General features: G+C 29.0%; 1 protein-coding gene and 2 long non-coding RNA genes across 10 annotated transcripts; 2 read left to right on the forward strand and 1 right to left on the reverse strand.

Annotated features, from left to right (window-relative positions):
• Positions 1-340: 340 nt before the first annotated feature.
• On the reverse strand, positions 341-27,163 carry LOC124423228 (leupaxin). Of its 8 annotated transcripts, none has more exons than XM_046960767.1 (11): positions 18,933-19,071; positions 17,374-17,666; positions 14,258-14,418; positions 7,170-7,350; positions 6,567-6,699; positions 6,257-6,461; positions 4,929-5,249; positions 4,617-4,790; positions 4,236-4,466; positions 2,279-2,399; positions 341-2,178 (listed from the first exon to the last, which is right to left on the reverse strand). In XM_046960767.1, the coding sequence occupies exons 2-11, from the start codon at positions 17,450-17,452 to the stop codon at positions 2,033-2,035; spliced, it is 1,752 nt and encodes a 583-aa protein (XP_046816723.1). In that variant the 5' UTR covers positions 17,453-17,666; positions 18,933-19,071; the 3' UTR covers positions 341-2,032. The 8 variants fall into 8 exon arrangements, with proteins under 8 accessions (XP_046816723.1, XP_046816724.1, XP_046816721.1 ...); XM_046960768.1 differs by having other exon boundaries at positions 17,374-17,511; positions 18,933-19,063; XM_046960765.1 differs by lacking the exons at positions 17,374-17,666; positions 18,933-19,071 and adding exons at positions 14,840-15,041; positions 15,874-15,998.
• LOC124423232 lies at positions 19,040-23,283 on the forward strand. Its single transcript, XR_006942037.1, has 3 exons — positions 19,040-19,141; positions 21,830-22,108; positions 23,155-23,283. It is a non-coding gene; the product is annotated as an uncharacterized LOC124423232 (long non-coding RNA).
• On the forward strand, positions 24,998-26,828 carry LOC124423233. Its single transcript, XR_006942038.1, has 2 exons — positions 24,998-25,138; positions 25,206-26,828. It is a non-coding gene; the product is annotated as an uncharacterized LOC124423233 (long non-coding RNA).

The following is a 27,163-nucleotide window of genomic DNA, read 5'->3' on the forward strand; positions in this document are numbered from 1 at the left end:
TATGTTTAACCGATCTTTGGCACGAAAGTTTTACAGAATTATTTCCAATGTTGGCTTAAAATTCAAGCAATTTAAATAGAAATTTTATCATTGCTTAATCTTTCCAAAATAAAAAAGTAATGAATGACTCATGAGAGAAACATATGAATGAATTAAAATCTCTTCTTATGTATGTATTTACTCTCTACATATCTTGTCATATTGCACAAGAAGTAATGTGAACAAATTATTTCAAATAATTCATTGAATAATAGTAATAAAAAGCGTATACAGGGGGGAGCAGAGGGGGGGAAAGTGAGATTGTTATATATATATTTTTTATATGAATTTGTAAAAACAATTTCTTTTGTTTTTGATTTTCTTTTTTATACTTTCAATGTTACACTCGGTTAATTAGTAAGTTAGAAATCTAGTAGCTTCACTGTATACTGTAAATTATTTTATACACGTATACACACTTTTATCTATTAAAAAAAAAAAAAAATATCTGTTAATGTGTCTGTATGTGTGTGTATATATATATATACACGCGCGCGCACACACACACACACACACACACACATATATATAATATTTAATATATAATATATATATATAATATTTATTGAATAATTATTTGACGACATGTAAAATGCAAGTACTTACTGTGCGACAGTATGCCAAATAAATCGTGTATACAATATTTCTCTGTTTATTTAAATTATATATCCTTGATCTCTTAATCTGTCACGTTTAAAAAAAAAAGAAAAAAAAAACTGAATCTCACACAAACTATACAGTGCATAAAAGAAAATAAAAAATTCTCATATTTTGTATGTGAATGCATGTAGTATATTTTGCTTACATTTTCAGCTATTCTATACTATTACATCATTGTATATGTATTATATACCTTCGTATGAACTCTTGAGAAAGAAGTATCATACACACTTACTACAATGTCTATCTCGAAAGAACGATAGAAATAAACGTGTGTGATGATTCAATCTTTATTTGATTAAAAAAAAAAAAAAAAAAAAAAATTAAATGGAAAATGAATATCGTTGCTTGCTCGGAATTAATCGCTTTAACTGTACATAAATATTTCATAAATATAATTATGAAACTTAATGAACATATTCATTTAGAACTGTGTTCTCATTTTATATATATATATATATATATATAAAATATGGATTATATATAGAAATTATCGGAAACAATTAAATTACGTACATATCATTAGTTGAAAGTAAAATTATTAAAAAGAAAAAAAAAAAGAATTAGTTAAAACACATTGTGAATTAGCACCCTTTTTTTCGTTAATCTCTATACATTTATGACGAAAATTTTAATGTCATACTTTTCAATGTATTTCCTTTAAAATATGTATGTACGTATGTATGTATGTATATATATATGTATGTCCACGTTTAAATATTGGAAGACAATACAAAGCGTATTATCTATCGAGGGACTGTATTAAATTTATTTTTATTGAGAAAAAGAGAAAGAGAGAGAGAGAGAGAGAGAGAGAGAGAGAGAGAGAGAAAGAGAAAGAGATGTAATAAAAATGTTATAACTAACATCTACTTATCTTTCTACTTAAGAAAATTAAGGCGTATAAAAATTTTAAAAGGCTGTATTAAGCTGTAGCAAAATGATTAATGAACTTTAATTTTCTTTTTTTTTTCTAGTTCATCATCGCATCGTTTAAAAGTTTAAAATTATAATAATAATAATAATTATTATTATTATATAATTATTATTATTATTATTATTATTACTATTATTATTATTATTATTATTATTATTATTATTATTATTGTTGTTGTTGTTGTTGTTGTTTTTGTTGTTATTATTATTATACGTATCTATAGATGTGTCAATGATTCGTGTATTATGAATTTCATTCTTATTCATTTACGTGTAAATTCATAAGTTCTTTTTTCTTCATTCGTTTATAGATAAAATCTCGAGTAAGACAACCCTATCACTTGATCATCGTGTAAATAATGAACGTATGAAGTATAACGATATTTGTCGAGTGATTTTATCCAAAAAGTTTGTCGAAGCACCCATGGCAGTATGGTTTATCATTTTGTTCCTTGAAAGTACCCTTATTTAATTGTTTTAAACAAAATGCACAGACAAAGTGCTCTGGATGGAATTTTCGGAACATGGCAGTTATACAGCGTCCTATAATTAAAAGAGAAAAAGAAAAAAAAAACAAACAAAAAAAAAAGATAATTAAATTTAAGTAAAATTTATATATTCTTTATTATGTACTGATATTTACCTGTTATTGGTTTATGACAGCCAGCACACAATGACCCTCTTTTGGCATGATAATGTGTTTCACAATACGGCAATCCTTCGTGATCAAAAAAGGATCCTCCTTGAAACTTTTGTCTGCAGTCCTGCAAAAACATCAATGTGATTTTCATTAATTTTTTTTTCTTTTTTTTTTTTTTTTTTAATTATAGTATATATTTTTACTGACAATTAAATTATTTTAATAATAATATATATTACAATTTCAAATCATTGTTATTCATATCTTTCTTATACGATTCAAATATCTAAAAAAAAAAAAAAATGCGTTTTATAAACACATAAAATTGTTAAAGATAAAAACATATAATTTCATATTAAATAACAATGCATTAAAATTATATAATTTACATTTTATAAAAAATAAAAAAGGAAAAAAAAAGAATGAATCAAAAACACAAATGTAGACGAATGTCTCAAATGTTACACGAATGTAAACGAATACATACAAATGTACACAAATCTATCTAAAAAAAAAAAAAAAAAAAAAAAAAAAAAAAAAAAAAAAAAAAAGAAAATTCTCATTTTATGTAATCTCCATATATACTAACTAAATATACCAATCGATTATATGTGTGACGGTGATAATAATAATTTATTTGTAGAATATGAATCATGCCATATAAATAAAATTTATCGAAAAATTGACGAAAATCATATTACTATAAACGGTGTATGTGCGTGTACGTGTATGTATGTTTACGCACGCACACACATACATACATACATCATACATATCAAACAATAACACACGCAAAAAGAAAAAGAAAACAGAATACAGAGGAAATTGATCAAAGAGCGATCGTACGGTTAGACATATTTCTAAAATTAGACGGCATGAGTGCAGCACGGCCGTGTTCGTATCACACGGGCTTTCAACGAACACGCGTACGACTTTGTCGCACGCGATTCAATGTCACCCTAGTGTTGTTCGCTATGTGTGTGTTTTGTTTTTTTGTTGTTGTTTTTTTTTTCTTTTTTTTTTTTTTAATTTTTTTTAATTTTTTTTCACATGTATATATGTATATATATATATATATTTTTTTTTTAATAATAATTTATTACATTCTTTTTCTCTCTCATTAGCCTCATACATATTTAATAACATCTTTAACATGTGAGATTACATAAAACGATCCTTTAACTATTTCGATTGAGCTCGAATAAAAAATAATTACTATCAAAAAAAGAAAGAAAAAAAAAAAGAAAGAAAAAAGAACACAAAAAAAAAGGAGAAAAAAAATGTGAATGCGAAAAAGCTCCCCATTAGACTTTTAAAAAGAACATTTAACGATAACGATCGCGTTCGTGTACATGTGTGTTTTTTTTGTGTAATGGAAAAAAAATCTGCTCGTCGTTCGATATAACACCTGTTTGAGAAAAAAAAACAAAAAAAGGAATAGAAGAAAAAAAAATGTTGGCACTACATTTCTCGAGCCAACGAAATAAATGAATAACATCTGGGGGAGGGAGGGTAGTCGAGTTTCAGGCAGGGTTAAGGGGTGGGCGGATGGAATAATAGACATTTTCTATAAGAAAATAGAATAATAATAATCAACGACTGTGAACATCGCAAAATTCATTTTTCTTTTCTTTTCTCTCTTTTTTTTTTAGGCCGCCTCTTCCTCTTCCTCCTCTTCCTCATCCACGCCAACACATTTTGGACATACTGGTTTTCCTTCCATAGCGTAGAATGATTTACCAGAAACCGGTTTCTTGCAATCCTGTAATTGTTAACATTTAAAACACACAAGGATGACATATGAAAATTCCAAAAAAAAAGAAAAGAAAAAAATCAATCGAATCCAAATAGATAACGTTGCGATTTGATCTCCTGTTAAAATCAACATATCATAGTCATTATTAATTATTTAATCAATTAATTAATTAATTAATTATTATTATTAACAAATTAAACGTACTCTGCAAACGAAACAATCCGGATGCCATTGACTGTTCAATGCAGAAATATAATTTTCTATGATTGCTCGATTACAACCACCGCATTTAGGTGCAAACATGTCGAAAAAATCCTCCCGACAATATGGCTTTCCATCTCGTTCGTGAAAACCTTCCTCACCAAATTGTTTGCCACACTGAGCACAGAAGAAGTGTTCCGTGTGCCAAGTCTTCTCCAAGGCGGTAACGCATTTCTACAAAAAAATTATCTTTTATCATGTCTGATGATCTTTAAAAGACATCATCATCATTATCATCATACATATACACATATATATAAATATGTATATAAATATATATATATATATTTATCAATTTATCAATGATGATCTTGAATATCTTACGTCGAGAATTGGACCATTGCAATAAGCACAACGTGGTGAAAAAAGATTATGATAATCAGGTTCACAATAGGGATGTCCTTCTCTTTCAAAAAAGTTACGTGTACCCAATTCTTGATTGCAATGAGTACATGTGAAGTGTTCAGGGTGCCAGGTCTTACCCAAGGCCGTGATTACCTAAATGAGAAGATAATGAATAATGGAAATGATGGAATAAAAAAATATATATATTTATATATAGAGAGAGAAAGACAGAGAGAGAGAGAGAAACAGAGAAATGATGTAGATCAAGAAGATTGATTGGTCATCATTCACCTGGCCTACGATAGGTTTCTCGCAGGCACTGCAGCATCCCTTTTGCGTAGTGTTCACACCTTGGCGACTCATATCTGCCTGGAGATTTCCTAGCATAGAATCCAATTGATTCTGTTTGATTTGTGTTGCGGCTTGTGCGGTATGACTTTCCCCGTGTTGTTGTTGCTGATAATGATGTGTCGTTTGAGTTTCTGTAATGTGTATTCTCGTTTGTGTACCCTCAGCCGGTGGTAATGGGCTTTGCGAACTTTTAGTCGCTTTATTGGGTTTAGCGTATGGAGAATCGGTCACCGTTTGATGTTGATGAGAACTGCTATTGATCTGGAAAATAAACGGGACTATGAAAGACCTTGTAGTTTTATTCATTTATCTAGAAATAATACGAAAACAAAATAATAATAAATAAATAAATGCATAAATAAATAATTAAATAAAAATCGAAACAAAAATAAAAATGGACAATGAAGTAGAGCAATCCAATCTGCTTTTTTCTTTCTTTCTTTCTTTTTTTTTTCTTTTTTTCTTTTCTCTTCTTTTTTATTCTTTTTATTCTCATCAAAAATCTTAAAGCTTTGAAACGTGGAAGTCTAATATAATCTATAAGAAGATGTCAAGGTAAGATTTTCAAGGTATCTTATGTGCAAACTAAGGAGAGGAGAAAAAAAAGAGAAAAAAAAAGAAAAAAAAAGAGGAAGCGTTGTTTAGATCCTCACTGTGGGAGATGTCGAGTGTTACAGGCGAGCTTGCAGACTGGCCGAAAGCTTTCGGTGGCTTCGTGGATCACTAGACACCTCTCCCCACCCCCCTTCTTCTTCTTCTTCACTCACCCCTCCTATATATTTTCCCTCCACGCCACGTAGAGACATAGTGAAAATCAAGAGAAGTGGAGAAAAGGAGACGCCAAAAGAGTGGGGAGAGGAATAGGAAGAGCGTAACCGGGTAGGTAATTCTACTGCTCCGGTGGATGGTGGAATGAAAGTTATTTTGGTAACTCGCGGAGCCAAGAATGGGCAGGAGTAGTTTGAACATCACTGTTTTCTGATTCTGCAGTGAATTGAGAGAGTGTGAATAGCCCACATATTACATGTCAGTCTTACCAAAAAAGAAAATAATAGTCAATTAGGAATGTTCTTCTCTTTTTTTTTTTTTCCTTTCCTTTTCTTTTCTTTTCTTTTCCTTAAGACATTATCAATCATTAACATGTAAATCCTTGACAATTGATCTTAACTTTTCTTCGTCATCAGTTTGATCCTCAACTTCTCGTTATCCCCACCCACCCCTATACCCCTTCTTGTCTCTCTTTATTTTAAGAGTCAAATAAGTTATACCTTGAACTCGGAAAGGGAGGCCATCAAATCGTCGAGCTCTTTCGTTGCGTTACTGGCAGTATGACCGTTGGCATAACTACGTTGTTGAATCTCTGATCGATTCAAGGAACCATGTTGACTCGAAGGATAACCATCATAGACTGGTTGAATCTCTGTTGAGGTTTCCTGTATGGTGACCTTCACTCTACCATCACTGGGATAATCCCTAACGATGATACAATTTTTCTTGTTGTTGTTGTTATTTTTTGGGATTGGAAAAATACTTTTTTTTTTTTTTTTTTTTTTTTTTTTAATGAAAATTTGTACTTACCCATTAGGCACCGCTGTGTTAAGTTCCTCGAGCAAAGCATCGACGGTGGGGCGAGGGGCTGACATACTACTTGGTGAGCGTAGCATTGGACTAGTCGTACCCCCATTTACACCCCCCGTTGATACGTGACTATCTAGAAAGACGGATGTCTTTTATCGACTTTAGTTCGATGGTTCTTCACTTCAAAGAAATTCAGTATGAATAACGTAGAGAATTAAGAAGTAAAGTTAATTAACATATTTTAATATATGATTAATATAATATTAGTTCTGTTAATAATTTACATATATATTTAATATCAGAAATATAAAATATATTCTTAAAAATATATTCAATCTATTAATATTATTAAACAATAATACCTTGATAAATGATATATAATTAAGTAAACATTTTGTAAACATTTTATATATTAAAAATAGATAGATATAAAAAAAATATACATATATATAATCTCTACGTATTATTCAATATATTATCGTAAAAATTTAAAAAAAAAAAAAAAATAATAATAATAATAATAATAAATAATATTATTTGCTTCATAAACTCTTCTAGATAAGTTTATTTATTTTTAAACAAATAATAAGATTCGAAACTAACCTCTCTCGTGATAATGCGAATTGTAACGTGCATTGCTCAAATCTTGAAGCAACGTGTCCAATTCAGAAAGATTGTTGTTCAACGATGGCATTTTCCCACCAGTGCTAGGGTTTTGCGTATAAGTTGTACTCGAAGATTTTGTGATGGTCTCCTCGATGGCCTCACGATTTTGATAAGTCGGCTGTAATATTTGTAGGTCAAACGTAAAACCCGAAAGATAGTATATCTCGATGAATTTTCGAAGAAACTTTTTTTTTCTCCACCTTTCAAAAATATTTGGACAACAAAAGTAACAACGTACGTACGTACGTGTGTTTGTTTATGTATGTGTTTTTAAACATATATCACATACGAGAAGATATAAATATATTTATATATTCAAAACATTACGAACTTTCCGTGACGAATTTTCGTCAGGTGTGGAATAGTGATTTATTGACGATAAATCAAAGTGAGATTATTAATACCAGACAAATCAATTTGTTTTTCGAACAATAAGATCGAAACAAAAGTCATAAACATTATAACAAAAATCTCACAATAAATGGACACACCCACACGCTGCATGCACACGCACGCACACAGAGAGATTAATCGAAAACAATTTTAACAATGCTTTAAATAACTCTTTAGAAATTAATTTTTTCATATATAAAAGAATTGCATAATATGAAAATTATATACAGTTTTATTTATACCAGTATAATTATATTATATAAATGTATATGATATACTAAGAATAATATAATTATATACTATAGTATAAAATTATATTAAGTATTATAATTATAATATAACTAGTAAATTAATATAATATATATATATATATATATGTTACTTACATTATACTACTATAATTATACCAATTATAAGTATATACAACTAACAATAAGTGTGGTATATTTAAAAAGTTATAAAAAAGAAAAAAAAAAAGAAAAATAAAGAAAACATCTAAATTAAAGTAACGATTAACTTTTTCTTTCAATAAAATGAGATAAAATGTAAAAAATAGAAAATGCAGATACACGAAAGTTACAGGACGTCGTAGAAAGTTAACGCGGCAAATAAAAGCGGAATTTTAAAATTAATTAGAACAGTAGAATAAGAAAAGATGACATAAGATATTTTTAATGTATACGTAGATAAAACATAAAATGTAAATGCATATATATATATATATATATATATATACACATGTATGTTTGTATATCGTAAACGTGAACGAGCATGATTTTTGGCTTCTTTTCCCACTTTTATCACTCTGCCAAAATCCTTAGGTACGCACATTATTTTGAAAACATGATGTCATTATCGACTATACTAAACTGCCTTTGTAAATACATACATTATCAATTAGCAAAGAAGAAATGAGCGCGAAACAAGGCGTACGTGTATATATATATGTATGTATATTTCCAATCCAATCCAATCCAGACGCTTGCCAATAAGTTTATCCCGTGAAGGTCTCGTTTGATACAAAATTATCGTGTTAACGCATCTCTCTCCACCGAGGATCAAAATAATTCCAGTATTTATATAATAATTTATTGTGCGCCCGCGAATATTACGACGCTTCATCTTTGGACGTTTACAAGCTAATAATAATAATAAGAAGAAGAAGAAGAAGAAAATAACGACGATGATAATGAAATTAAACATTTGATAAAATTGTTAGCAATAATTGATTTTTTTTTAATATAAAGATAAACAGTGATCCACTTAAACTGTAACAAACTATTCTTATATGATTTCTATTTTGCTCGTTAAAAAAAAAAAAAAAAAAAAAAAAAAAAAAAAAAAAAAAAAAAAAAAAAAAAAACAATTGCTTTTAAGATTAACAATATTAACAAACAAATACGTATATTCTACGAATAGAATATATAACACTTTATGTTGTTGTTATGATCATCTTGGAGAAAAAAAAAAAATAACAACAAGAATATTGTTCTTTCTTTTTATGATGACATTCGACTATGGAAAATCCCTTCTTTTTGTAATAAAACATTAGAAACGGCATATCCTTCGAAACTAGGTTGCCTGCAAAGTTACCAATCCAAAAATATCCGTAGCGAACGAGTAGAAACATGTCAGCAAGACGTATCGGATTATCACACGAAATCGTAAAGTTTCAGGAAAATATCAAAAACGAGAATAAAAGAGAGAGAAAGTGGGGAGACAATGGAGAATAGGTTGGTAAAACAACAAAGATCGATGTTTCAACGAATTCGAAATCAATTTCGAATTCGCGTCCTTGTTCGAATTCAAAGTCCCGATTGTATTCGATCGACTTTTATCTTGTGAAAAGAATAAATAAATATCGATGAATATTGCGATCGTGAAATTCACTATTCCATACGAGTTTATAAATAACTTCAATGATCGAACAATAAATTAGATTTCGTTCATGAATAAGAATAAAATGACTAACGTATTACAAAAAGAAAAAAAAAAGGAAAGAGAGAGAGAGAGAGGGAGAGAGAAGAAAAAAAAACTTTGAACATCGACATATAGCGAGGATTCGAAAATCAAAAAGGATGATAAATAGTAAAAAAGATGAATTGATTAAATCTATCGAGTTAATGAAAAATTAATCAACTTGCAAATACCATTTTTCCGTTTGAAATGAAATTGCAACACATTTTTTTATTACTTTTTAGAATAGAATAGATTACGGTCTATTAAACCTGCGTTAAAAATAAAATGAAATAAAAAAAGAAAAAAGAAAAATAGAAAAGAAATAAAAAAAAAAAAATATATATATATAGATATGTATATGTAAGTATATATACATGCATATACTTATTATAGAAAGTAACAAATAATAGAAAATTTTATTAAATGTATAATTCTTATTATAATTAAAATGTGTGTGTGTGTAAAATAATTATAATGTCTAAAATAACTTATAATGATTTCTTTGAAATAAATTATTTATATATAATGCAAAAGCAATAAAAAATAATTTGACCCGATTTCGCAAACAGAAATTATTAGAAAATAATTTATTAGAAATGAATTATTATTGAAAAATTGATCAGTTTAATCAAAATCAAAAAAAAAAAGATAGATAGATAGATAGAGAGAGAGAGAGAGAGAGAGAGAGAGAAAGAGAGAGAGAGAGAGAGATCCAAAAAAAATCAATAAATAATAATGAATCGAGATAAAGTTCTCAACTTTGTGCATTTTATCCACAATATAGCTTTTATTGTTTATATGAATTGCTGCAATGATCACATTCTGTTTATACAAACGAGAAATATGTCAACACATCGAAATTATATATCTAACTTACGTAGAAACATTTCCTTGGAATATCTAAGACAAACATTTGGCGTTGCACACGATACAAAAAACATATAATTCGTCGAACGATCGAGAATCTTTTTTCTTTGTACTTTTTTTTATTTTCTATTTGTCTTTTTTTTTCTTTTCTTTTTAATTTGAATAAAATATCTAACGCCTCAGAATGATAATTTATTAAAAAAAAAAAAAAAGAAAAAGAAAAAGAAAAAAAGTTATTATTATCGGCCTTATGCATGCTATGAATAAATATGTCCACTAATATTTGCACAATCACCTCCATCTTTTCTTTTGCATAATCGAGATCCATTATGTCTATTAATATTTAAATGCAATTCTTATAATGCAAATCGCGTAACTTATTTTTATTATTAGTATTATTATTATCATTGTTTTTTTTTTCCTATATATTATATACAATATATGAACACTAATATAAAAAAACATCTACATACGTATATTTATTTGTGTATGTGTGCACGTGCATATATATATATATATAACTATAATTGAAAATTGAAATAAGAAATTGTATTATTTTTTGTATCATATATATACACAATAAAGTTAATAATATTTATAATGTTTGTTTACAGGCACGCACCCTTAAAATGTGTGTGTGTGTGTGTGTGTGTGTATGTGTGTGTGTACAGTGTATACATATAATAAAGGGTCAAAATAATAAATTACAACTATATTAAATCATTCGAAGCAGGTAAAAAAATTTGCGCGTAGAAAGTGAAACGCAAAAGATATAAATAATTCAGTCTGTTCTGCAACTAGAATCAATAAAATTGACGGGAAAAGAGACAGGTGTTCTTAGAAAAACGATCGATAATAGTCTTCATACTTTGTTCGTATGTAAGTACATGAACTATAGTCCATTTCTTATTCGCGCGTTTTTTTCTTTTTTTTGAGTTCAACGTTTGTGTTCTCCATGAGGAAGGAAACAAAAAAAAAAAAGAAAGATAATAATAATAATACAATAATAAAGTAATAATAATAATAATAATAATAATAATAATAATAATATAAAATAATAAGAGCGAATATATTTTTATTCTTCGATTCGATCTAATAACGAAAGATGTTAGATATTAGATTAATTAATATAAACGATATAATATAATGTTACATAATGTACTAAAAATAAATGAAACAACTAATTCATTTGACGAGTATTGACTTTAGTTTTGATCGCATCAAAGAGAAGGCTTTTCCTCTTGTACATATGTTTAAAAAAAAAAAAAAAAAAAAGAAAAAAAAGGAAAAAAAAAAGGAAAAACAAGCTCCATCAAAGTCGAGGATTTAGCGACGATGAGAGTCGATTTTAGACACCATATTGCTTCTAACTTTAGACACTTCATACGCCACACACGCTTGAAAGAGTTCTCTTAACTTTCCAAGTTGTCCAGACATCATTTTTCGACTATCTTTATCGATTGTTATCATTATTATCTATCATTATCGAGTTACAAAGTTTCGATGCATTTCTTGTAAAAAAGAAGAAAAAAAAAGGATTAAAAAATAATTACGTTAAATTCGTAATAAAATGCGATCGAATAAAATACCTTGAACAGAACTTTCTAATTATGTTCATATGTTTTCCTCCATAACGATTGGAAAGAAAAACAAAAATTAATTGATTAAAACAAAAACAAAAAAAAAAAAACAAAAAAAGAAAAGAAAAAAAATGAGCACTTCGAATTCATCGAAATTAATTTCTATATATATGATAATTTTATTAATATAATTACTTAATGTAATTTATGTCACAATTATAACATAATTATTACGAACAAATTGACTATAATAAATAATAATAATTACATTCATTTTAAATGTGTTAGTGAAATTTATTATATATATATATATATATATATATATAAACAAGAAATAAATAAAATAACATCTTTTAAATCGATTCGAGTTTTATCGTCTTAAAATATTTAATAATTTATATTAATTATGATAGAAGAGCCAAATATGAATATTCTCATTGTAAAACACGAAACGAATATACTCGGTTAAATCGAATTTGGCACTCCATCGCGATATATCGACGAGTAAAGTTTATTTACGGATTCTTCTGGTTCGTACAGGCAGTCGCTTCCGTCGTCGAAGTAATGACGACGAGCGACCGCCGAACGGGATCGTTCTATTTCAGGATATTATGGAATATCAAGGGAAGGTCAACATCAGACTTTAAATTTGACCAAGATTTCACTAACAAAATGCGCGCGTGCTACCACTATCGACATCTTTCGGAAAAATTTGACTTCCGATTAAAAAACTGACCGATCGTCGATAACGTAGATATTCTTCTTATTAATCGACTTCCCATATAACATTAATTTTTATTGAGAAAAAAAAAAAAAAATATCTAACTATATTTTCTTAAATGTGAAAATAATTGTTTAATTAAACGATGAACAATAAAAGAAAAATTGTATAAAAAATAATGTGTGATGAAAAAATCGAAAACTCGTACGTCGAATTTTGATCGGGAGAATAAAAAAAAAAAAGTAATATTTAATTGTTTCTCTTGAAATGTGTGAAATAATTTTTTGTTTGAAATACAATAAATAGAGCTATATTTTAATGGGGGGAAAAAAAAATAAAAAAATTAATCATGAAAAAATCAATAACGTGTATATCGATAAAATGGAATTTTTGTTTTTTTATGATTTGTAATAAGATAATCGGTATGCAGATTCCTACGTTAACCTGATGAAGCCATCTATCAGGATAATGTTGCAACTATATATCACAAAAAAAATGATAAAATTGATATAACGAGGTGGCTCGTAAATTTTATCTTTCACTTTTTTTAATTTATTTTCATAGAAAATTTATTCAATTATCTCGATCGATAAGATAATCATTGAAATATTTCCAAAATTAATATGAAATAAATTCAAATTTATAACGATAACGTCAATCATTTGTAATAGTCAACAAAGCCTTGTAAATGTAGTAAACAGATTAATTTCAATAGGTGTTATTTAATAATTATTCTCTTTTATATAACTTATCACAAAACTCAGTATAATAAAATGCCATCAGAAAAAAAGTTTCAAGAGAGAAAATAAAACCTCGTCATCATGTTTCCATTCGTGCTAATATGTATATTATAAATCTTTTATGTAAACATCTCGAATAACGCGATTTTTTACGTGCCTTCGGCAAACTCCTCGCTATCGCGAATAAAACTGGTATCACGTTTAGGTGCATAACAGATACAGCCGTGTCTAAAATAATCGGTGAGACATGTGGGTGTTCCTTTTCTTTTACGATCCATTAAGTATTCGATGGGATGATAGAATGATCGAGGAAGAAAAACATCGTTCTAACGAATATGACGTCTCCGATACAAAAAAAAAAAAAAAGAATCATTGCACACTTCCTTTCTCAGTCGATAACATCGCAGCGCGCTCATACATTATTTTATATACGACGTTATTTTCAAAGTTGTTATATATTCAATATTTTTTGTTTTTTTTTTTTACAAATTGATTTAAAATTAATTTCCTTTATAGATTGAAATATCTTATTTCCATTATTTACAATGTTAAAATTGATAAATAAAAAGGATTAATAAATTCTTCAACTAATTTTAAATGTTTATAAATTATTAATTTAACATCACATTGATGGATTTTTTATAATGTAAAAAAAAAAAATAAAAAAGAAAAAAACCATCACAGACCTTTCAAACAACTTTCAATATTTATAATGAATTATTGGTTTTCAACATCAAATTGATGGACGTCAAACAATAGACTTACCGATTGTGACGGTAATGGTGAAGTTCTACTTTCGTACGATCTGTATGCATTCGTATTATGCGTTCTTGCACCATTTAACGAACCGTAACCGGGTGTAGCGTTGCTACTAACGTGATTGCCTTCGGACGATACAGTATTTTGTAAATCCGCCAATAGGGCATCTGAAAAATAAAAATAAAGAGACGAGTTGTTTCAAAAATTTCGAACGAACAAAAGAGTTACTTCGTAATATCTAAATTATAAAATGATAACGAGGACAAGCTTACAAAACAACAATTTTGTAATATTTTCGTATAATACTTATCACAATGTGTGTTAATCGAAACGGATTTGGCGATGACGTCACGCATATACATACACACAAGTCGACCAATATTTAAAAAAGAAAAAAAAAAGACAAAAAAAAAATTAATAGGCTTGACAATTTAATCCTTCATGACGCCATCTTTGTTTTACACTATCGTTAGTATCTCGTATAAATCAAATATTATATAGTTTTATATGCGTGTCATATGTGTGTGTGTATGTGTGTGTGTGTTTGTATGCATGTGTGTACAGAGACAAAAAGAAAGATAGATTTACCAAGATTAAAAAGATTATTATCAGCCTTGTCGACTTGATAAGTCTCGTAGATGTTATTATTCTCTGTGTAAGATTGAAATGCACTGGTATCTTGTTCCTCCATGATAAATAAAACGAGTTGACGTTGAAACAAAACAAACTCCTTTCTTTTTTTTCTTCACTCTGTCACTACGATATTTTTTCCTTAACGTTAAAATTTATTCTATTTTTACGAACGTAACTTATCAATGTTGAGAAATATTTTCACATCCTATTTGTCACTGTTCAAAGCGAACGCGTGTACGATATGCACGTAAACGAGGAAAAAAAAGGAAGAAAACAAAAATTAAAAGAAAAAGAAAAACAAAATTAACCTAAAGAATCGTCTATTTCGTCATGCAATAGAATTAAAACGAGGTAAGAAAAAAGTTATAAGTTCGTCTTGATGATGTCATCCAGATGCAAAAGGTTAATGATCTTCGCTATTGTATGACGCGTCCTCGACGAATATTCTTGAGAAAAAATGTTCATTATTCGAATTTATTCACGTAAGTTGTTCGCAGAATTTTGATTATTTCTCAGATCGTTCGTTGCAAATCTTTTTCAAAAAGTTAACCTCAAACGTCTTCGTTATAATTGTTCGTCGAGAATTTTTTTTTCTTTTTTTTTTTCGAAAATCTAACCACAAGAAAATATCTTACAATTAATTGTCGGAAATCTTTTTTCAAGAAAGTAACCTTGAAAAAAAAAAAGTTGATTATTTGTCTGAAAAATCTTTTTCAAACTAACCTTGAAAAAAAAAAATGTTATGATTATTCATCTGAAAACCTTTTTTTAAAAAGCTAACCTTCAAAATATGTTTTTAATTGGAAAAACAAATCTCAAAAAAATTGTTTTGTACATATATGACTCTCTAGTAATAATAATAATAATAATAATAATAATAATAATAATAATAATAATAATAAATCGTGTCTATTTCACTAATACACACGTTCGCTTTTACTTCGCCGAAAAGAAAAAAACAATAATAAAAAACGAAGATGATTGTCTACCGAATGAGATATCCAATGCAAAAGTTCAAAAAGAAAAAAGAAAATTCGATATTAAGTATCACGTGTGTCACAGTGCGTAAGAAAGAAATATCCGCACACGTACGTCCGATCAGCGAGACGATACTGATTGTCAATAAGGTTCTCGGTAAAGGCGAAGCTGCAAAAGAGAGGAGAGCAGGTCTAGATGGTTGCCCTGAGGAGGGGAGGAGGAGCCAGAGAGGGGAAAGAAGAGGATATGGAGGGAGAATTCTCGAAGCAAGAGGTAGAAATACGATGATACTGCCTTTCGTGTTAAGGAGAAGAGTTCCTAGACTTTCTCTCTCTCTCTCTCTCTCTCTCTCTCTCTCTCTCTCTCTCTCTCTCTCTCTCTTCAAGCAACGTGCAGCTGAGTGTCAGCTAACTCTTGATACGAAAAAGAAAGACAGAAACAAAGTCGACAATGTGCTGGGAGATCATTCTAAAGAAAACACATCCTTTGATAACTCTACTCCAATTATTTTTCTTTTTTTTTTTTTCTTAATTCTATGTTTCAAATCTTCAAATCGAAAAAAGAGGAAGAAGAAAAAAAAAAGAATTGAAAAGAACTTCTCTCTCGCTCATATATATATATATATATATATATATATATATATATATATATATATATACAAAGTTATAGAATTTGAGGTTATGATAATGAATTGAACTCGAAAATATAGAACTGAAGAGAACGTATATTAAATATCTTTTCATTTTTTTTTCTTTTTAGATGCTTAAAAAAGAAATGAGTTTATGACGACAAAACATTGTAAAATAAATGAAAAAAATTTTACATGCATCTTTCTTCGAAATTGAATTTTTTTAATTCTATTTTGTTTGTATTTAATAAAAAATAAAAAAAATAAAAAAAAAAAAACATTTTTAGATACTACGTGTTGTAAAATATACGGAAATGATAAACGCTTATATACGTATGTACGTGTGAATGAGACCTAAATATTGGCCAGAAGCCCGTTCAACTTCAGAGAGTCCTATTTTATACATCTGATTCATACCGTCTAACGAATCCGGGCGTCAATATATTATTCGTGCAAATGTGTGCGTGATCTCGTATAGATGACGAAGTAGAAAAAACACAGTAAAGACAGAGAGAGAGAGAGAGAGAGAGAGAGAGAGAGAGAGAGAGAGAGAGAGAGAGAGAGAGAGAGAGAGAGAGAGAGATAAAGAAATGCGAATAAATGAAGAAACCACACGAATGTACATTAATTACATATATACGTTAATTATATATAAAAAGAGAGAGAAAGAGATAGATACAGAAGAGAAAAAGATGGATAGAGAAAAAAGAGACAGACATGAAGAAAATGTGAATAAATGAAAGAAACACATCAATGAACATTAATTACATATATACATTCGTCAAGATATATTTATATTCGATGAAACATCAAATCATTCGGAAACAAAACAAATAAAAAAAAAGAAAAATTATGTTTTTCTCCCGATAAGAATGATACTTACTAACGTATTGTTCCCATCGTGCATGTCGTTGAATAATCGCCAAACGAACAGGCGACATGGGTCTCATAACATCCGTCATATTTATCACGTTTTTATCGTTTATTCTCTCTCTCTCTCTCTCTCTCTCTTCCTTTCTCACTTTTACACATAACACACACAAAAACTCAATAAAATTTTCCTTTCAAAAGTGCCGCGAAATGTCAAAGAGATATCAATCGTCGAATTTTATCAAAGAGCCGATGATCTATGTATAATAATATAGTCCCTGGACGAAAAGGGTGCCACGTGATTGGCTAGTAAAGCGATTATATGTAAGACAAAAATAAACCTTGAATTAGAACGGGGCTAGAGAGATAGATTATTCGTTCGTATTACGATATTAAATCTGACCAACGTAAAAGTCAAACCACGTGGACGAATTTAAAGGTAGAAAGGAAGACATTTTTTATGTGAATATTTCAAGAACGTCCTTCTTTTCTTTTCTTTATTTCTTTTTCTTTTTCTCTTGTAGACGTAAAAATCTACGGCACGTATGGTATAAGAAAAAAAAAATTTCACTTCTAACATTTTTCTTTTATCCAATCTCCTACAAATTTAGGATCTATTTGTGGTACGTTAGCATAAATCTTTTCTCGACGTTAACGAATGGAACGGAACGAAAACGCACGTGAACTGAAATTTGCGAAGGGATCTACCTTACCGAGAGTAAGCAAAATTGCAATAAAAAGTTGAAAAATTTTCTTTTACCTTTCTAGTTTCTCTTCTTCGTTATTGTATCTTTTTCAGGATCATGTTTACTTTGATTTGTAATCTTTATATCAGAAAGAGAAAAAGAGGAGAGAAATAAACAGAATATAAAATTTAACCTTTTGTGCTAACAATAAGATCTATTTTACTTTTGGTAAGTCGCCAAGTGGAAACTTATTTACAGTGCGTTGAAAATGCGCGTGCACGCAGAAATCGACGAAATATAATAATAAATTTCGTACGGCTAGAAATAATAAAAATTAAAAAAAAAAAAAAAGAAAAAAAAAAATAATAATAATAATAATAATAATAATAAAAAAGAAAACAAATTTCGTGTTCCTATCAACTACTTATGTATTATCACTGACACTGTATTCAATTTTGTTGTGCTCTCTCATCCACGCTTTCTAGGAATCGTAGAGTAAAAATAAAAAATAAAGAATAATGGAATTATAAATTTCGTATCTTGAGGAAAGAAATAAAAATAAAAACTTTCGTCGCGTATACATAAATTTCCTACAAATAAATAAATAAATAAATAAATTCGTCGGAATAGAATAATAAATTTGTTACAATAAAGAAGAAAGAGAAAAACTAAAGAACAAAAAAAAAACAATCAATAAATTCTGTTCCTATCAATTGCGACGTATCACTGACATTCTTATCGACTTTGTTACGTTCACATGAATTTCTTACGGATAATATTGAAAATAAAAATGAAAAATGAAAAAAAGAAAAAAAATATATTCGACGACGTACGAGTATAGTATTCTACGAAAGTCTCATACGATGGTGATCAAGGTCAAACCTACCAACGATAGATCGACGATAACACGTGACGAAAGAAAGAGAAAGGGGGAACAGAGAAAGAGAAAGAGAAAGAGAAAAAAGAAACACAACACAACGTAGGAGTAAAGAATGTGCATCGACGAAAAGGCCCGAACGTCTGGTAGGACCAGACAGAACTGACTCTACTATGCACGTGTTAATCTCAAAAAGCTACACCTACAAAATATCAAAGGTAGTTACGTGAGAATTATTTTACATCCTTCTTCTTCTCCTCCTCCTTTACCTCCTCCCTACTCCTTACTTCTCCCTATTTTCTCGATTCTAATCTCAAATTGTATATGTATCTACTTGACTATAGACAGAACATTTTCACCTAGATCCAAAACGACAGACTTTACAAAAATAAACCACCTTTTCCTTCCTCTTCCTCTTCTTCTCTATATTCATATGCATCTCTGTGTATGTGTGTGTGTGTGTGTGTGTATGTATATATCTTTCTACACTATTATTCATTATCCTCAACATTTGGCACACAACGATCGAAGTCACACATGCTAATCTCTAAAACAACCTTGTAACGATCTATTTTCTTTTTTTATCTAATTTCTCTCTCTCTCTCTCTCTCTCCTCTCTCTTCCTCTTCCCCCCTCTTCTCTATTTCCTTAATATCATTCTAAAATTTAATTACACTAGGAAGCAACCTACGAATTAGTAAACGTACGCGTAGGAAGTAGTATCGTTCTATGAACGAGCCAGATATGGTCATGAACTCTTTAAGTCTGATCAAAGAGGAAGAGGAATATCGATGTTGTTTTTACCTTGGGGAAAAAAAAAAGAGAGAGAGCGAGTGAGAAAAAGTAAGATAATGAGATAATGAAACATTTATAATTCGAGAATATTGAAAAAAAAAAAGAAGAAGAAGAAGGAAAAGAAAAGTCCTTGAATGAATACACAGTAACTTCTTTGAGTCATATCCAATGATATTCGAGTATAAAGTTATATCGAAGATTCGATTAGACTATTATTGAATTATTTTTGTACCTTAATGATATAAGAAAAATTGCCTTAATAGATACTCGAATATATTAACGGCAACGTCAGAGGATAAAAATAAAAGGGGAAAAAAAGAAAAGAAAAGAAAAAACAAAATTTGCGTGACTCGACACGATTACGCTGATTGATAAAAACTGAACGTGAAACGTAAAAACCAATTACATTAGAAGAACACAGAATTAGATACGTTTCAATAGAAACGGAAGGGATTGCCTTGATCGATCCAAAACCTTTCAAATATGCGATTAGTTTTCATCGTTATAATAAATCGAATAGAAATTTATATTTATTTAATGAAAACGAGACAAAAGAAATTTTTATTTATATTTTTGTTCATTCTAACAAGATGATACTTCGTATATATATTCTAAAAAAAAAAAAAAAAAAAAAAGGAAAAGAAAAAATATTCTACTATATTCGTTCGATTTCTCCGTTCTTAGAATGGCAAAGTAAAATACACACGAAGAGATTAGTACGTAACTGTGCGTTGTACGGTTTTCCTCGAGGTCAAGTAGGAATTTACTGCTACTGTATGTTTGCTTGATAGTTACGGAGCCTAATGCTTGGAAGAAGAAAAGAATACATAGACTTTGTTTTTTCTTCTTCTTCTTCTTTTTGTTTCACATCATCGAATATCAAAAATACGTATTGGACGAACAAAAGATCATTAAGTTGACCATTTTGGATCCCTACGTATCGAAGATAAAATTTGATTTACTTTCTAATGAGAAAAAAAGAAAGAGAGAGAGAGAGAGTAAAAAGAAGAAGAGAACATAATTAATCGTGATGCAAAGTAACAAATAACTAATGAATATTCGAACAAGTCTAATTTTAAATCTCACCTTTAGTCATGGTGAATGAATTCATTTCGCGTTATCGTATCAACGTAGTAGACGGCACAATATTCGAATTCTTTATAAGGAGAAACGTTGTTGATTACATCCGGACGCTGAGCAATCCATTTCCAAAGAAAAGAATTTCTCCTTATGCGGCTTCGTATTAGTATATAAAAAGATATGACGTCACAATCAAATTCTTCTTTGCGTAATTGAAAATTTCGTAAACGATAAATACATTTGACATATTACGAAAACACTTCGTTTCGAACATCTCGTGATTTTAATATTTTTTGAATTTTCAACTCGTATGATCTTTCTCGATCATTTAAACTAGGGTGTTTTTTAACTCCACTTACGACGTAAACTGTCCTAACGAACGAAGTTTCAATTCTTACAAAGAGTCTCGTATACCTTTCACCACGCCTAACGTTCTAATTCAATTTATTCTTTTGCTTTTTCTTTCCTTTGCCCCACCCCTCAACCCCTTCAGGAGAGTCATTTTCGAACGCATTCTTAATTTATATATAATATAGAATTAATAAAAAAATCCGTTTTTTCTTCTTCTTCTTCTTATTATTATTGTTATTATTATTATTATTATTTCAACGTTTCATTAGCAATAATTAATTTAAATAATTTTTGCAAATGATATGCAATAAATATCGACTGTCGGTAAAACAGAGATCTTCCGTTAATGCACAAAAAACTTCACAATCGAATTTAATTAATTTAAAAGTCCTTCGAATTATTTCAACATTCTTTTTAAAATAATTACATTTACTTTTACGTAACAAATTATCTATGAATACCGATCGTCGATAAAACAGAGATTCTGCCGTTCCTCCAATTGTATAATATCCTACATAAATTTTTATTATCGATGATCGATAGAACAAACAACATTTGTTTTTCGATACTGGATTACGATGGAACATTAGAAAAAAAAAAAAAAAAAAAAAAAAAAACGAAACAAAACAAAAAAAATATTATGTAAATCTATTTCTTCGATCCAATCGATTTATTTACAGATTCGAAAAAAATGAAAATATGAGATAATCGATTATTTTCAAAAGTGATACACGATGCTAACACGATCGATGAAACTACTGTTGATTGTATTTACAGTCATACCAAAAAAGGCGTACTACTGGATAATGAGTTCGATAAGTATACCGGTATGTTTAGTGTCAAGGCAATACTCTCTGTGGGTGAAGGGTACTTGAAAGAAGAACCAGTGTGATGCTGTATATAAATGTACTCGACCTTTCTTTAATGCATAACCTTCTTTTCAAAACGACATTATCAAGGTGGGTGTCTTTTTTCTTTTTCTTTTTTTTTTTTTTTCTTTTTTACAAATATCCTGTTAATATTTAAACGTACATTCACAAAGCTTTTTTTATTTATTAATCCAAAGATAAAAATAAAAGGAAAATTACATAAAGCAACAAGTTCAATGCTTCACAAATTATCTCGTTTCTAATATATCACACTTGATCTCATTTATTCTAGATTCGCGCGTAAAACGTAAAAATATATTTTATCGCGTGTAAAAGGAAAAAGCTTGTTTCCTGTTCGGACAGCGTGGGCGTTTAAAAGCACGAATAAAATAATTGGCGTAAATTGATGGTAAAGGATTACGCAAGCGATAACGATTGCTCTATCACCGAACGTGATATGTATAGTGTCTCGTTTGACTAGTGCATTGTTCCCGTGAAAATGTTAATTAAAAGAAAAAAGTAAGAAAAAGAAGAGAGAGAGAAAGAGAGGAAAAAGAAAAAAAAATAATTTACTTGCAAGCTATTTATACAAACGATTCAATAGATTATCGCATTAACAACATGAATATTGTCACTCGCATACCGGTATCAAACGCTTTTTATGTAAGGAGGTCGTGCGGGTAGTATTTGTTACATGTAAAATACGCCGCGAGCGTAAACTCCGTAAGGATTATGCAACACGTAATAGTATTTCGCACCGTCCTCGGTGTAATTACGAGTACGAAACAAAAATAGAAAACTTTCTACGATGGTAACAAGAAACCCTGAGCTCCGACATTTTTTTTTTTTTTTTAAACATTTTTCTTACTTTTTATTTCTTTACTTTTTGAATAAATAAAAAATCGATGATGTAAAGAACGAAATTGACACTTACAGCCAGGAAGAGAGCCTTTCTTCACGGTGATCCTAAACGGTTGATAAGTGGCGCCTGGTTGCACCTTTCCGTACATCGTTCGATCCATAGCCATTTTCTTTTTTTTTTTTGTTTTTGTTATTTATATATATGTATATGTATATATATATATATTTTTTTTTTACGCGCACAAAATATTGCAAACGACTTATTTTATTCGAAGAAATGACGGAGCACGGGCACCACCATGTGTATACATACGCACCCACTGACACGCGTGGAATAAACGCAACACGCGCTACTCGAGTCACGTGGTACTGTTATGCGAATCACCGATTGGCTGACGAATCAGAGGGATGGAAGACACAATCGTTTAACCACGCGCCACCGCGACCACTTGTTGCAGAATAGCATCGAAATAAACTATACATATATGTATATACATTTCTGATATATTTATAAACAATTAATTTTTTTTATACTAAAAAAAAAAAAGAAAAAAAAAAGGATCAATGAGAACTATTCTAACACATTTTCTTTTTAAAAATATGTTAAATTAATAATAATAATAATATTACTGAATTGTGTTCAATGCATATTTATATTTTTAAAAAGAAATAGAACTGTTGTATATATATATAACACTTTTTGTATATTAACAATGATATATGTATATATCGAAAATGACATTCAATATATTTTTGTAAAACTATATTTGATTAGAAGTCAATAATTCTTTTTTTTTTTTTCTATAGAAAATAATTTAATGAGAATGTATGATGTTAGTATACTTGTTTCTATTTTTTTTTTGTTTACAAATGTTAAATTAAAAAAATCTAATTAAAAAAATTTAATGAGAACAACGTTGATATCTTTTCTCTAAGAAAAAGTTTAAACTAAAAATAACAGTGATTTACTCAATGTATATTTATAAGTATAGTTTAAAAATCAATAAATTTGAGATAAAGTATCATAGACATGAAAGTGACAAGAAGATTATTAAAAATTGCGATACGCGAAACCGATGGCTAGTTTATCATGAATCAACAGTTCGCTGCGATAATAACTCGATCATCCCACGTATATACGTACGTATGTATATCCTAATACAACTATATCTATTCTCTTGAAATACACGCTTATCTAATTCTCTCTTGCACCTTCTCGTTTAGTCGATACAAACACTTTTTTACACTCCTAACAAAAGTTTCAAATATTGATCAAATTCCAATTCGAAACAACACTACATTTATAATTAAATTAATGATAATATTGGAAAACGAGAAATATTATCGAAAAATAATGAGAAACGTGGCACATACGATGAGTCCAATAATTATCGTTATTTCTGATACTTTTTTATTTTATTCTTTTTTTTTTTTTTGTTTTTAATGATTTCGTACGAAATAAAAAGTGATGAAAAATAATCGCAATATATCTCATTACGTATTAAGAAAAAAATTTTATCATCTGACGATAATAAACATACCAAATATACCAAATTGTTTAACAATTATGGGGGACAAAAAAAAATAAATAATTAAAAAATAATAAGAAATAATGTGAATACTTTTTTCTTTCTTTTAGTCAAACAAAAAAGAATTATTTCTTTCTACGATAATTAACAATAATAAACATCATAAAGAGAAATGTGTTATTTAATAAAAAAAAAAAAAAAAAAAAAAAAAGAAATAGAACTTCGTACGAAACAATGAACTAATTCAAACAATGAAAATATTTTGTTTTGAAATATTTTGTTTGAAATAATCCAAGTTAATGAAAAATATTTTGTTTAAATTAACGCGAGTAAAAAAGAAAAAAAAAGAAAAAAGGAAGAAGGAGAAAAGAAACAAGAGAAAAAGAAAGAAAACGAAAACCAAAAAAGAAAAAACAGAAATAATTTATCGACGATAATAAACGGCAATCACTCCAAATAATAACACGCACTAATAAGGATTCACACAGTACGCATATCCCGAGATATCCCGAGTGATTATCCCGAAGAGGAATTCAGGAAGTATATGCGTAAGAGAACTGGCACTCGGTCACGACGATCTTGGTGGATGCAGAGACAGAGTGTAGCAACATTGGAGTAGTTAGAACGGGATGAAGGGGGCGGGCGCGGGGAGGGGGGCAGCCAAGAAAAGGGGGAAGTTCGAACGAAAGTTAAGTATATTTCAGGAGCTCTCGGCCATATATATGTATAGGTAAATATATATATATGTATATGTAATATGTATATATATATATATATGTATGTTTATATATATACAGGAACCTTTCTACCTATCAACAGAGGAGTGAAACACGAGGAAGTTCGGGACGACGGGAAATTCACTAAAAATACGTACGATCGTTGGCGCTTGACTACTGCGTTCAACAAAACACCTACTACTCCTTTATTGTTTCATACCACAGACAAGACTAACAATGGGGGAGGGGGGGATACTAGTTAGAATCATTCTAATCAAAAAAAAAAAAAAAGGAAGAAAAAGAAAAAAAAGAAAAAGAAAACGAGAAAAAAATGAAGGTAAATAAAGATCGACAATTTTTCGATTTGTCTTATAATTAATTTCTTTCTTTTTCAATTTATTACGTCAAGTTTAAAATCTGAGTTTTTTTAACTCATGATTACGTTGTTGATTAGAAATATATATATATATATATATATTTTGAGATGTGTTGTAACGTTTTCAACAAAAACTTTAACAGTGACATCTCGCGAGATTGATTGAAAACCAATATGGCGGTCGCCGTTCGAAAGCAATGACATATTGCTTACGTTGTATTTAATTAATGAATGATTTCTCCTCATCATACTTTCTCATTCTCTCTCTCCCTCCCTCCCACCCTCCCGTCCCCCCTCTCTCTCTCCATGATTTCATTCTTGTTATTTGACACAGGGAATCTCCGCAAAAATTATATAATTTGTTAACGTCTTATCTTATTAACAGACATGACAGAAATATTTATACACATATATCAATATATACAAACAAAATATCTATAGATATATAGAAAGAGAAATAATTCGAATGTACTTTTGTTTTCTTCGATTAGCTCGTTTAAACTAATAATTTGTAATAAACTCGTCGAACTAATAATTTGTATCAAACGTCATTATTCATCCGTGGCGCCATCGTCAGATATCATTTGAATCATTTTTACAATACAGTTCATCGACGTGTAAACGAAAATCTTTTATATATATGCATATATGTGTATACACACATACATACATCATACATACATACATATATATGTATATATATATGTAAATGAATGTTTTCACAGTTTAACGTGTACTTATTCATATCGTGTTTTGACAAAAGGAAAGTTTTCAGGCTTATACGGTGTTCTTGAATGTTTTAATGTAACCGATAAGTAACAATGAAAATTATCATTAAGACAATAAGAAATGCACTTTCACAAAAACTTTCAATTCACAATTTTAATTTCTTCGAGTCTTACGATTATACATTAAATACGGGTTCAGAAACGTATTTACAAATGGGTAATAATAATAAAAAAGAAAAAAAAAATATAATAAAAATAAAAATACAAATAAAACAATAATTATTATGAATGAAAAATAATGTCTAAATTGTACAACATAAAATTGATTATGAACTTATTATTCATTATTTGCAATAATTATTGCGATTGTTATATCAAATTATGTGCTTGTTTACATTTATAATACATTAATTATAATCAATTATTATATTATTTTAAATTCATAATATATTTATTAAGCGTTCATTGAAAAGTCGATACTGTCAATTTCCATTCTTATATGAGAATAATTTAGATACAAGATGTCACATTGTAGCGTCCATTTTCAAAGAATATTTGATGAAATAAATGTATACATTAAATTACGTATAACATAAAAAAGAAGTTATCAATTTAACTTTAAATGAATAATGAAACAAATAAAATCGTTGATCACTTTTGACAGAGTCGATTAGTTGCCTAAAAATTTGAGGTTAGACCATATAGGCCGTATGTTATTAAGTTTATTATTTACTTACCTAAATCATCCATGGTACGATGATTCTGATTATTCGATTATCCAATACACAAAATATCCTGGAATGCACACACAGAAATTTTGAGATCGTCCGAAATACCGTAAACTACGGGACGACGCGCGACCGTCCTCTTCGACCGTGCGCATTCGAACTTCAAACATGGAGGACTGGAGTCCTTGCAGTCAGATTTCTTGATCG

This window comes from Vespa crabro, chromosome 3 (assembly GCF_910589235.1).
Source record: "Vespa crabro chromosome 3, iyVesCrab1.2, whole genome shotgun sequence".
Taxonomy (NCBI): domain Eukaryota; kingdom Metazoa; phylum Arthropoda; class Insecta; order Hymenoptera; family Vespidae; genus Vespa; species Vespa crabro.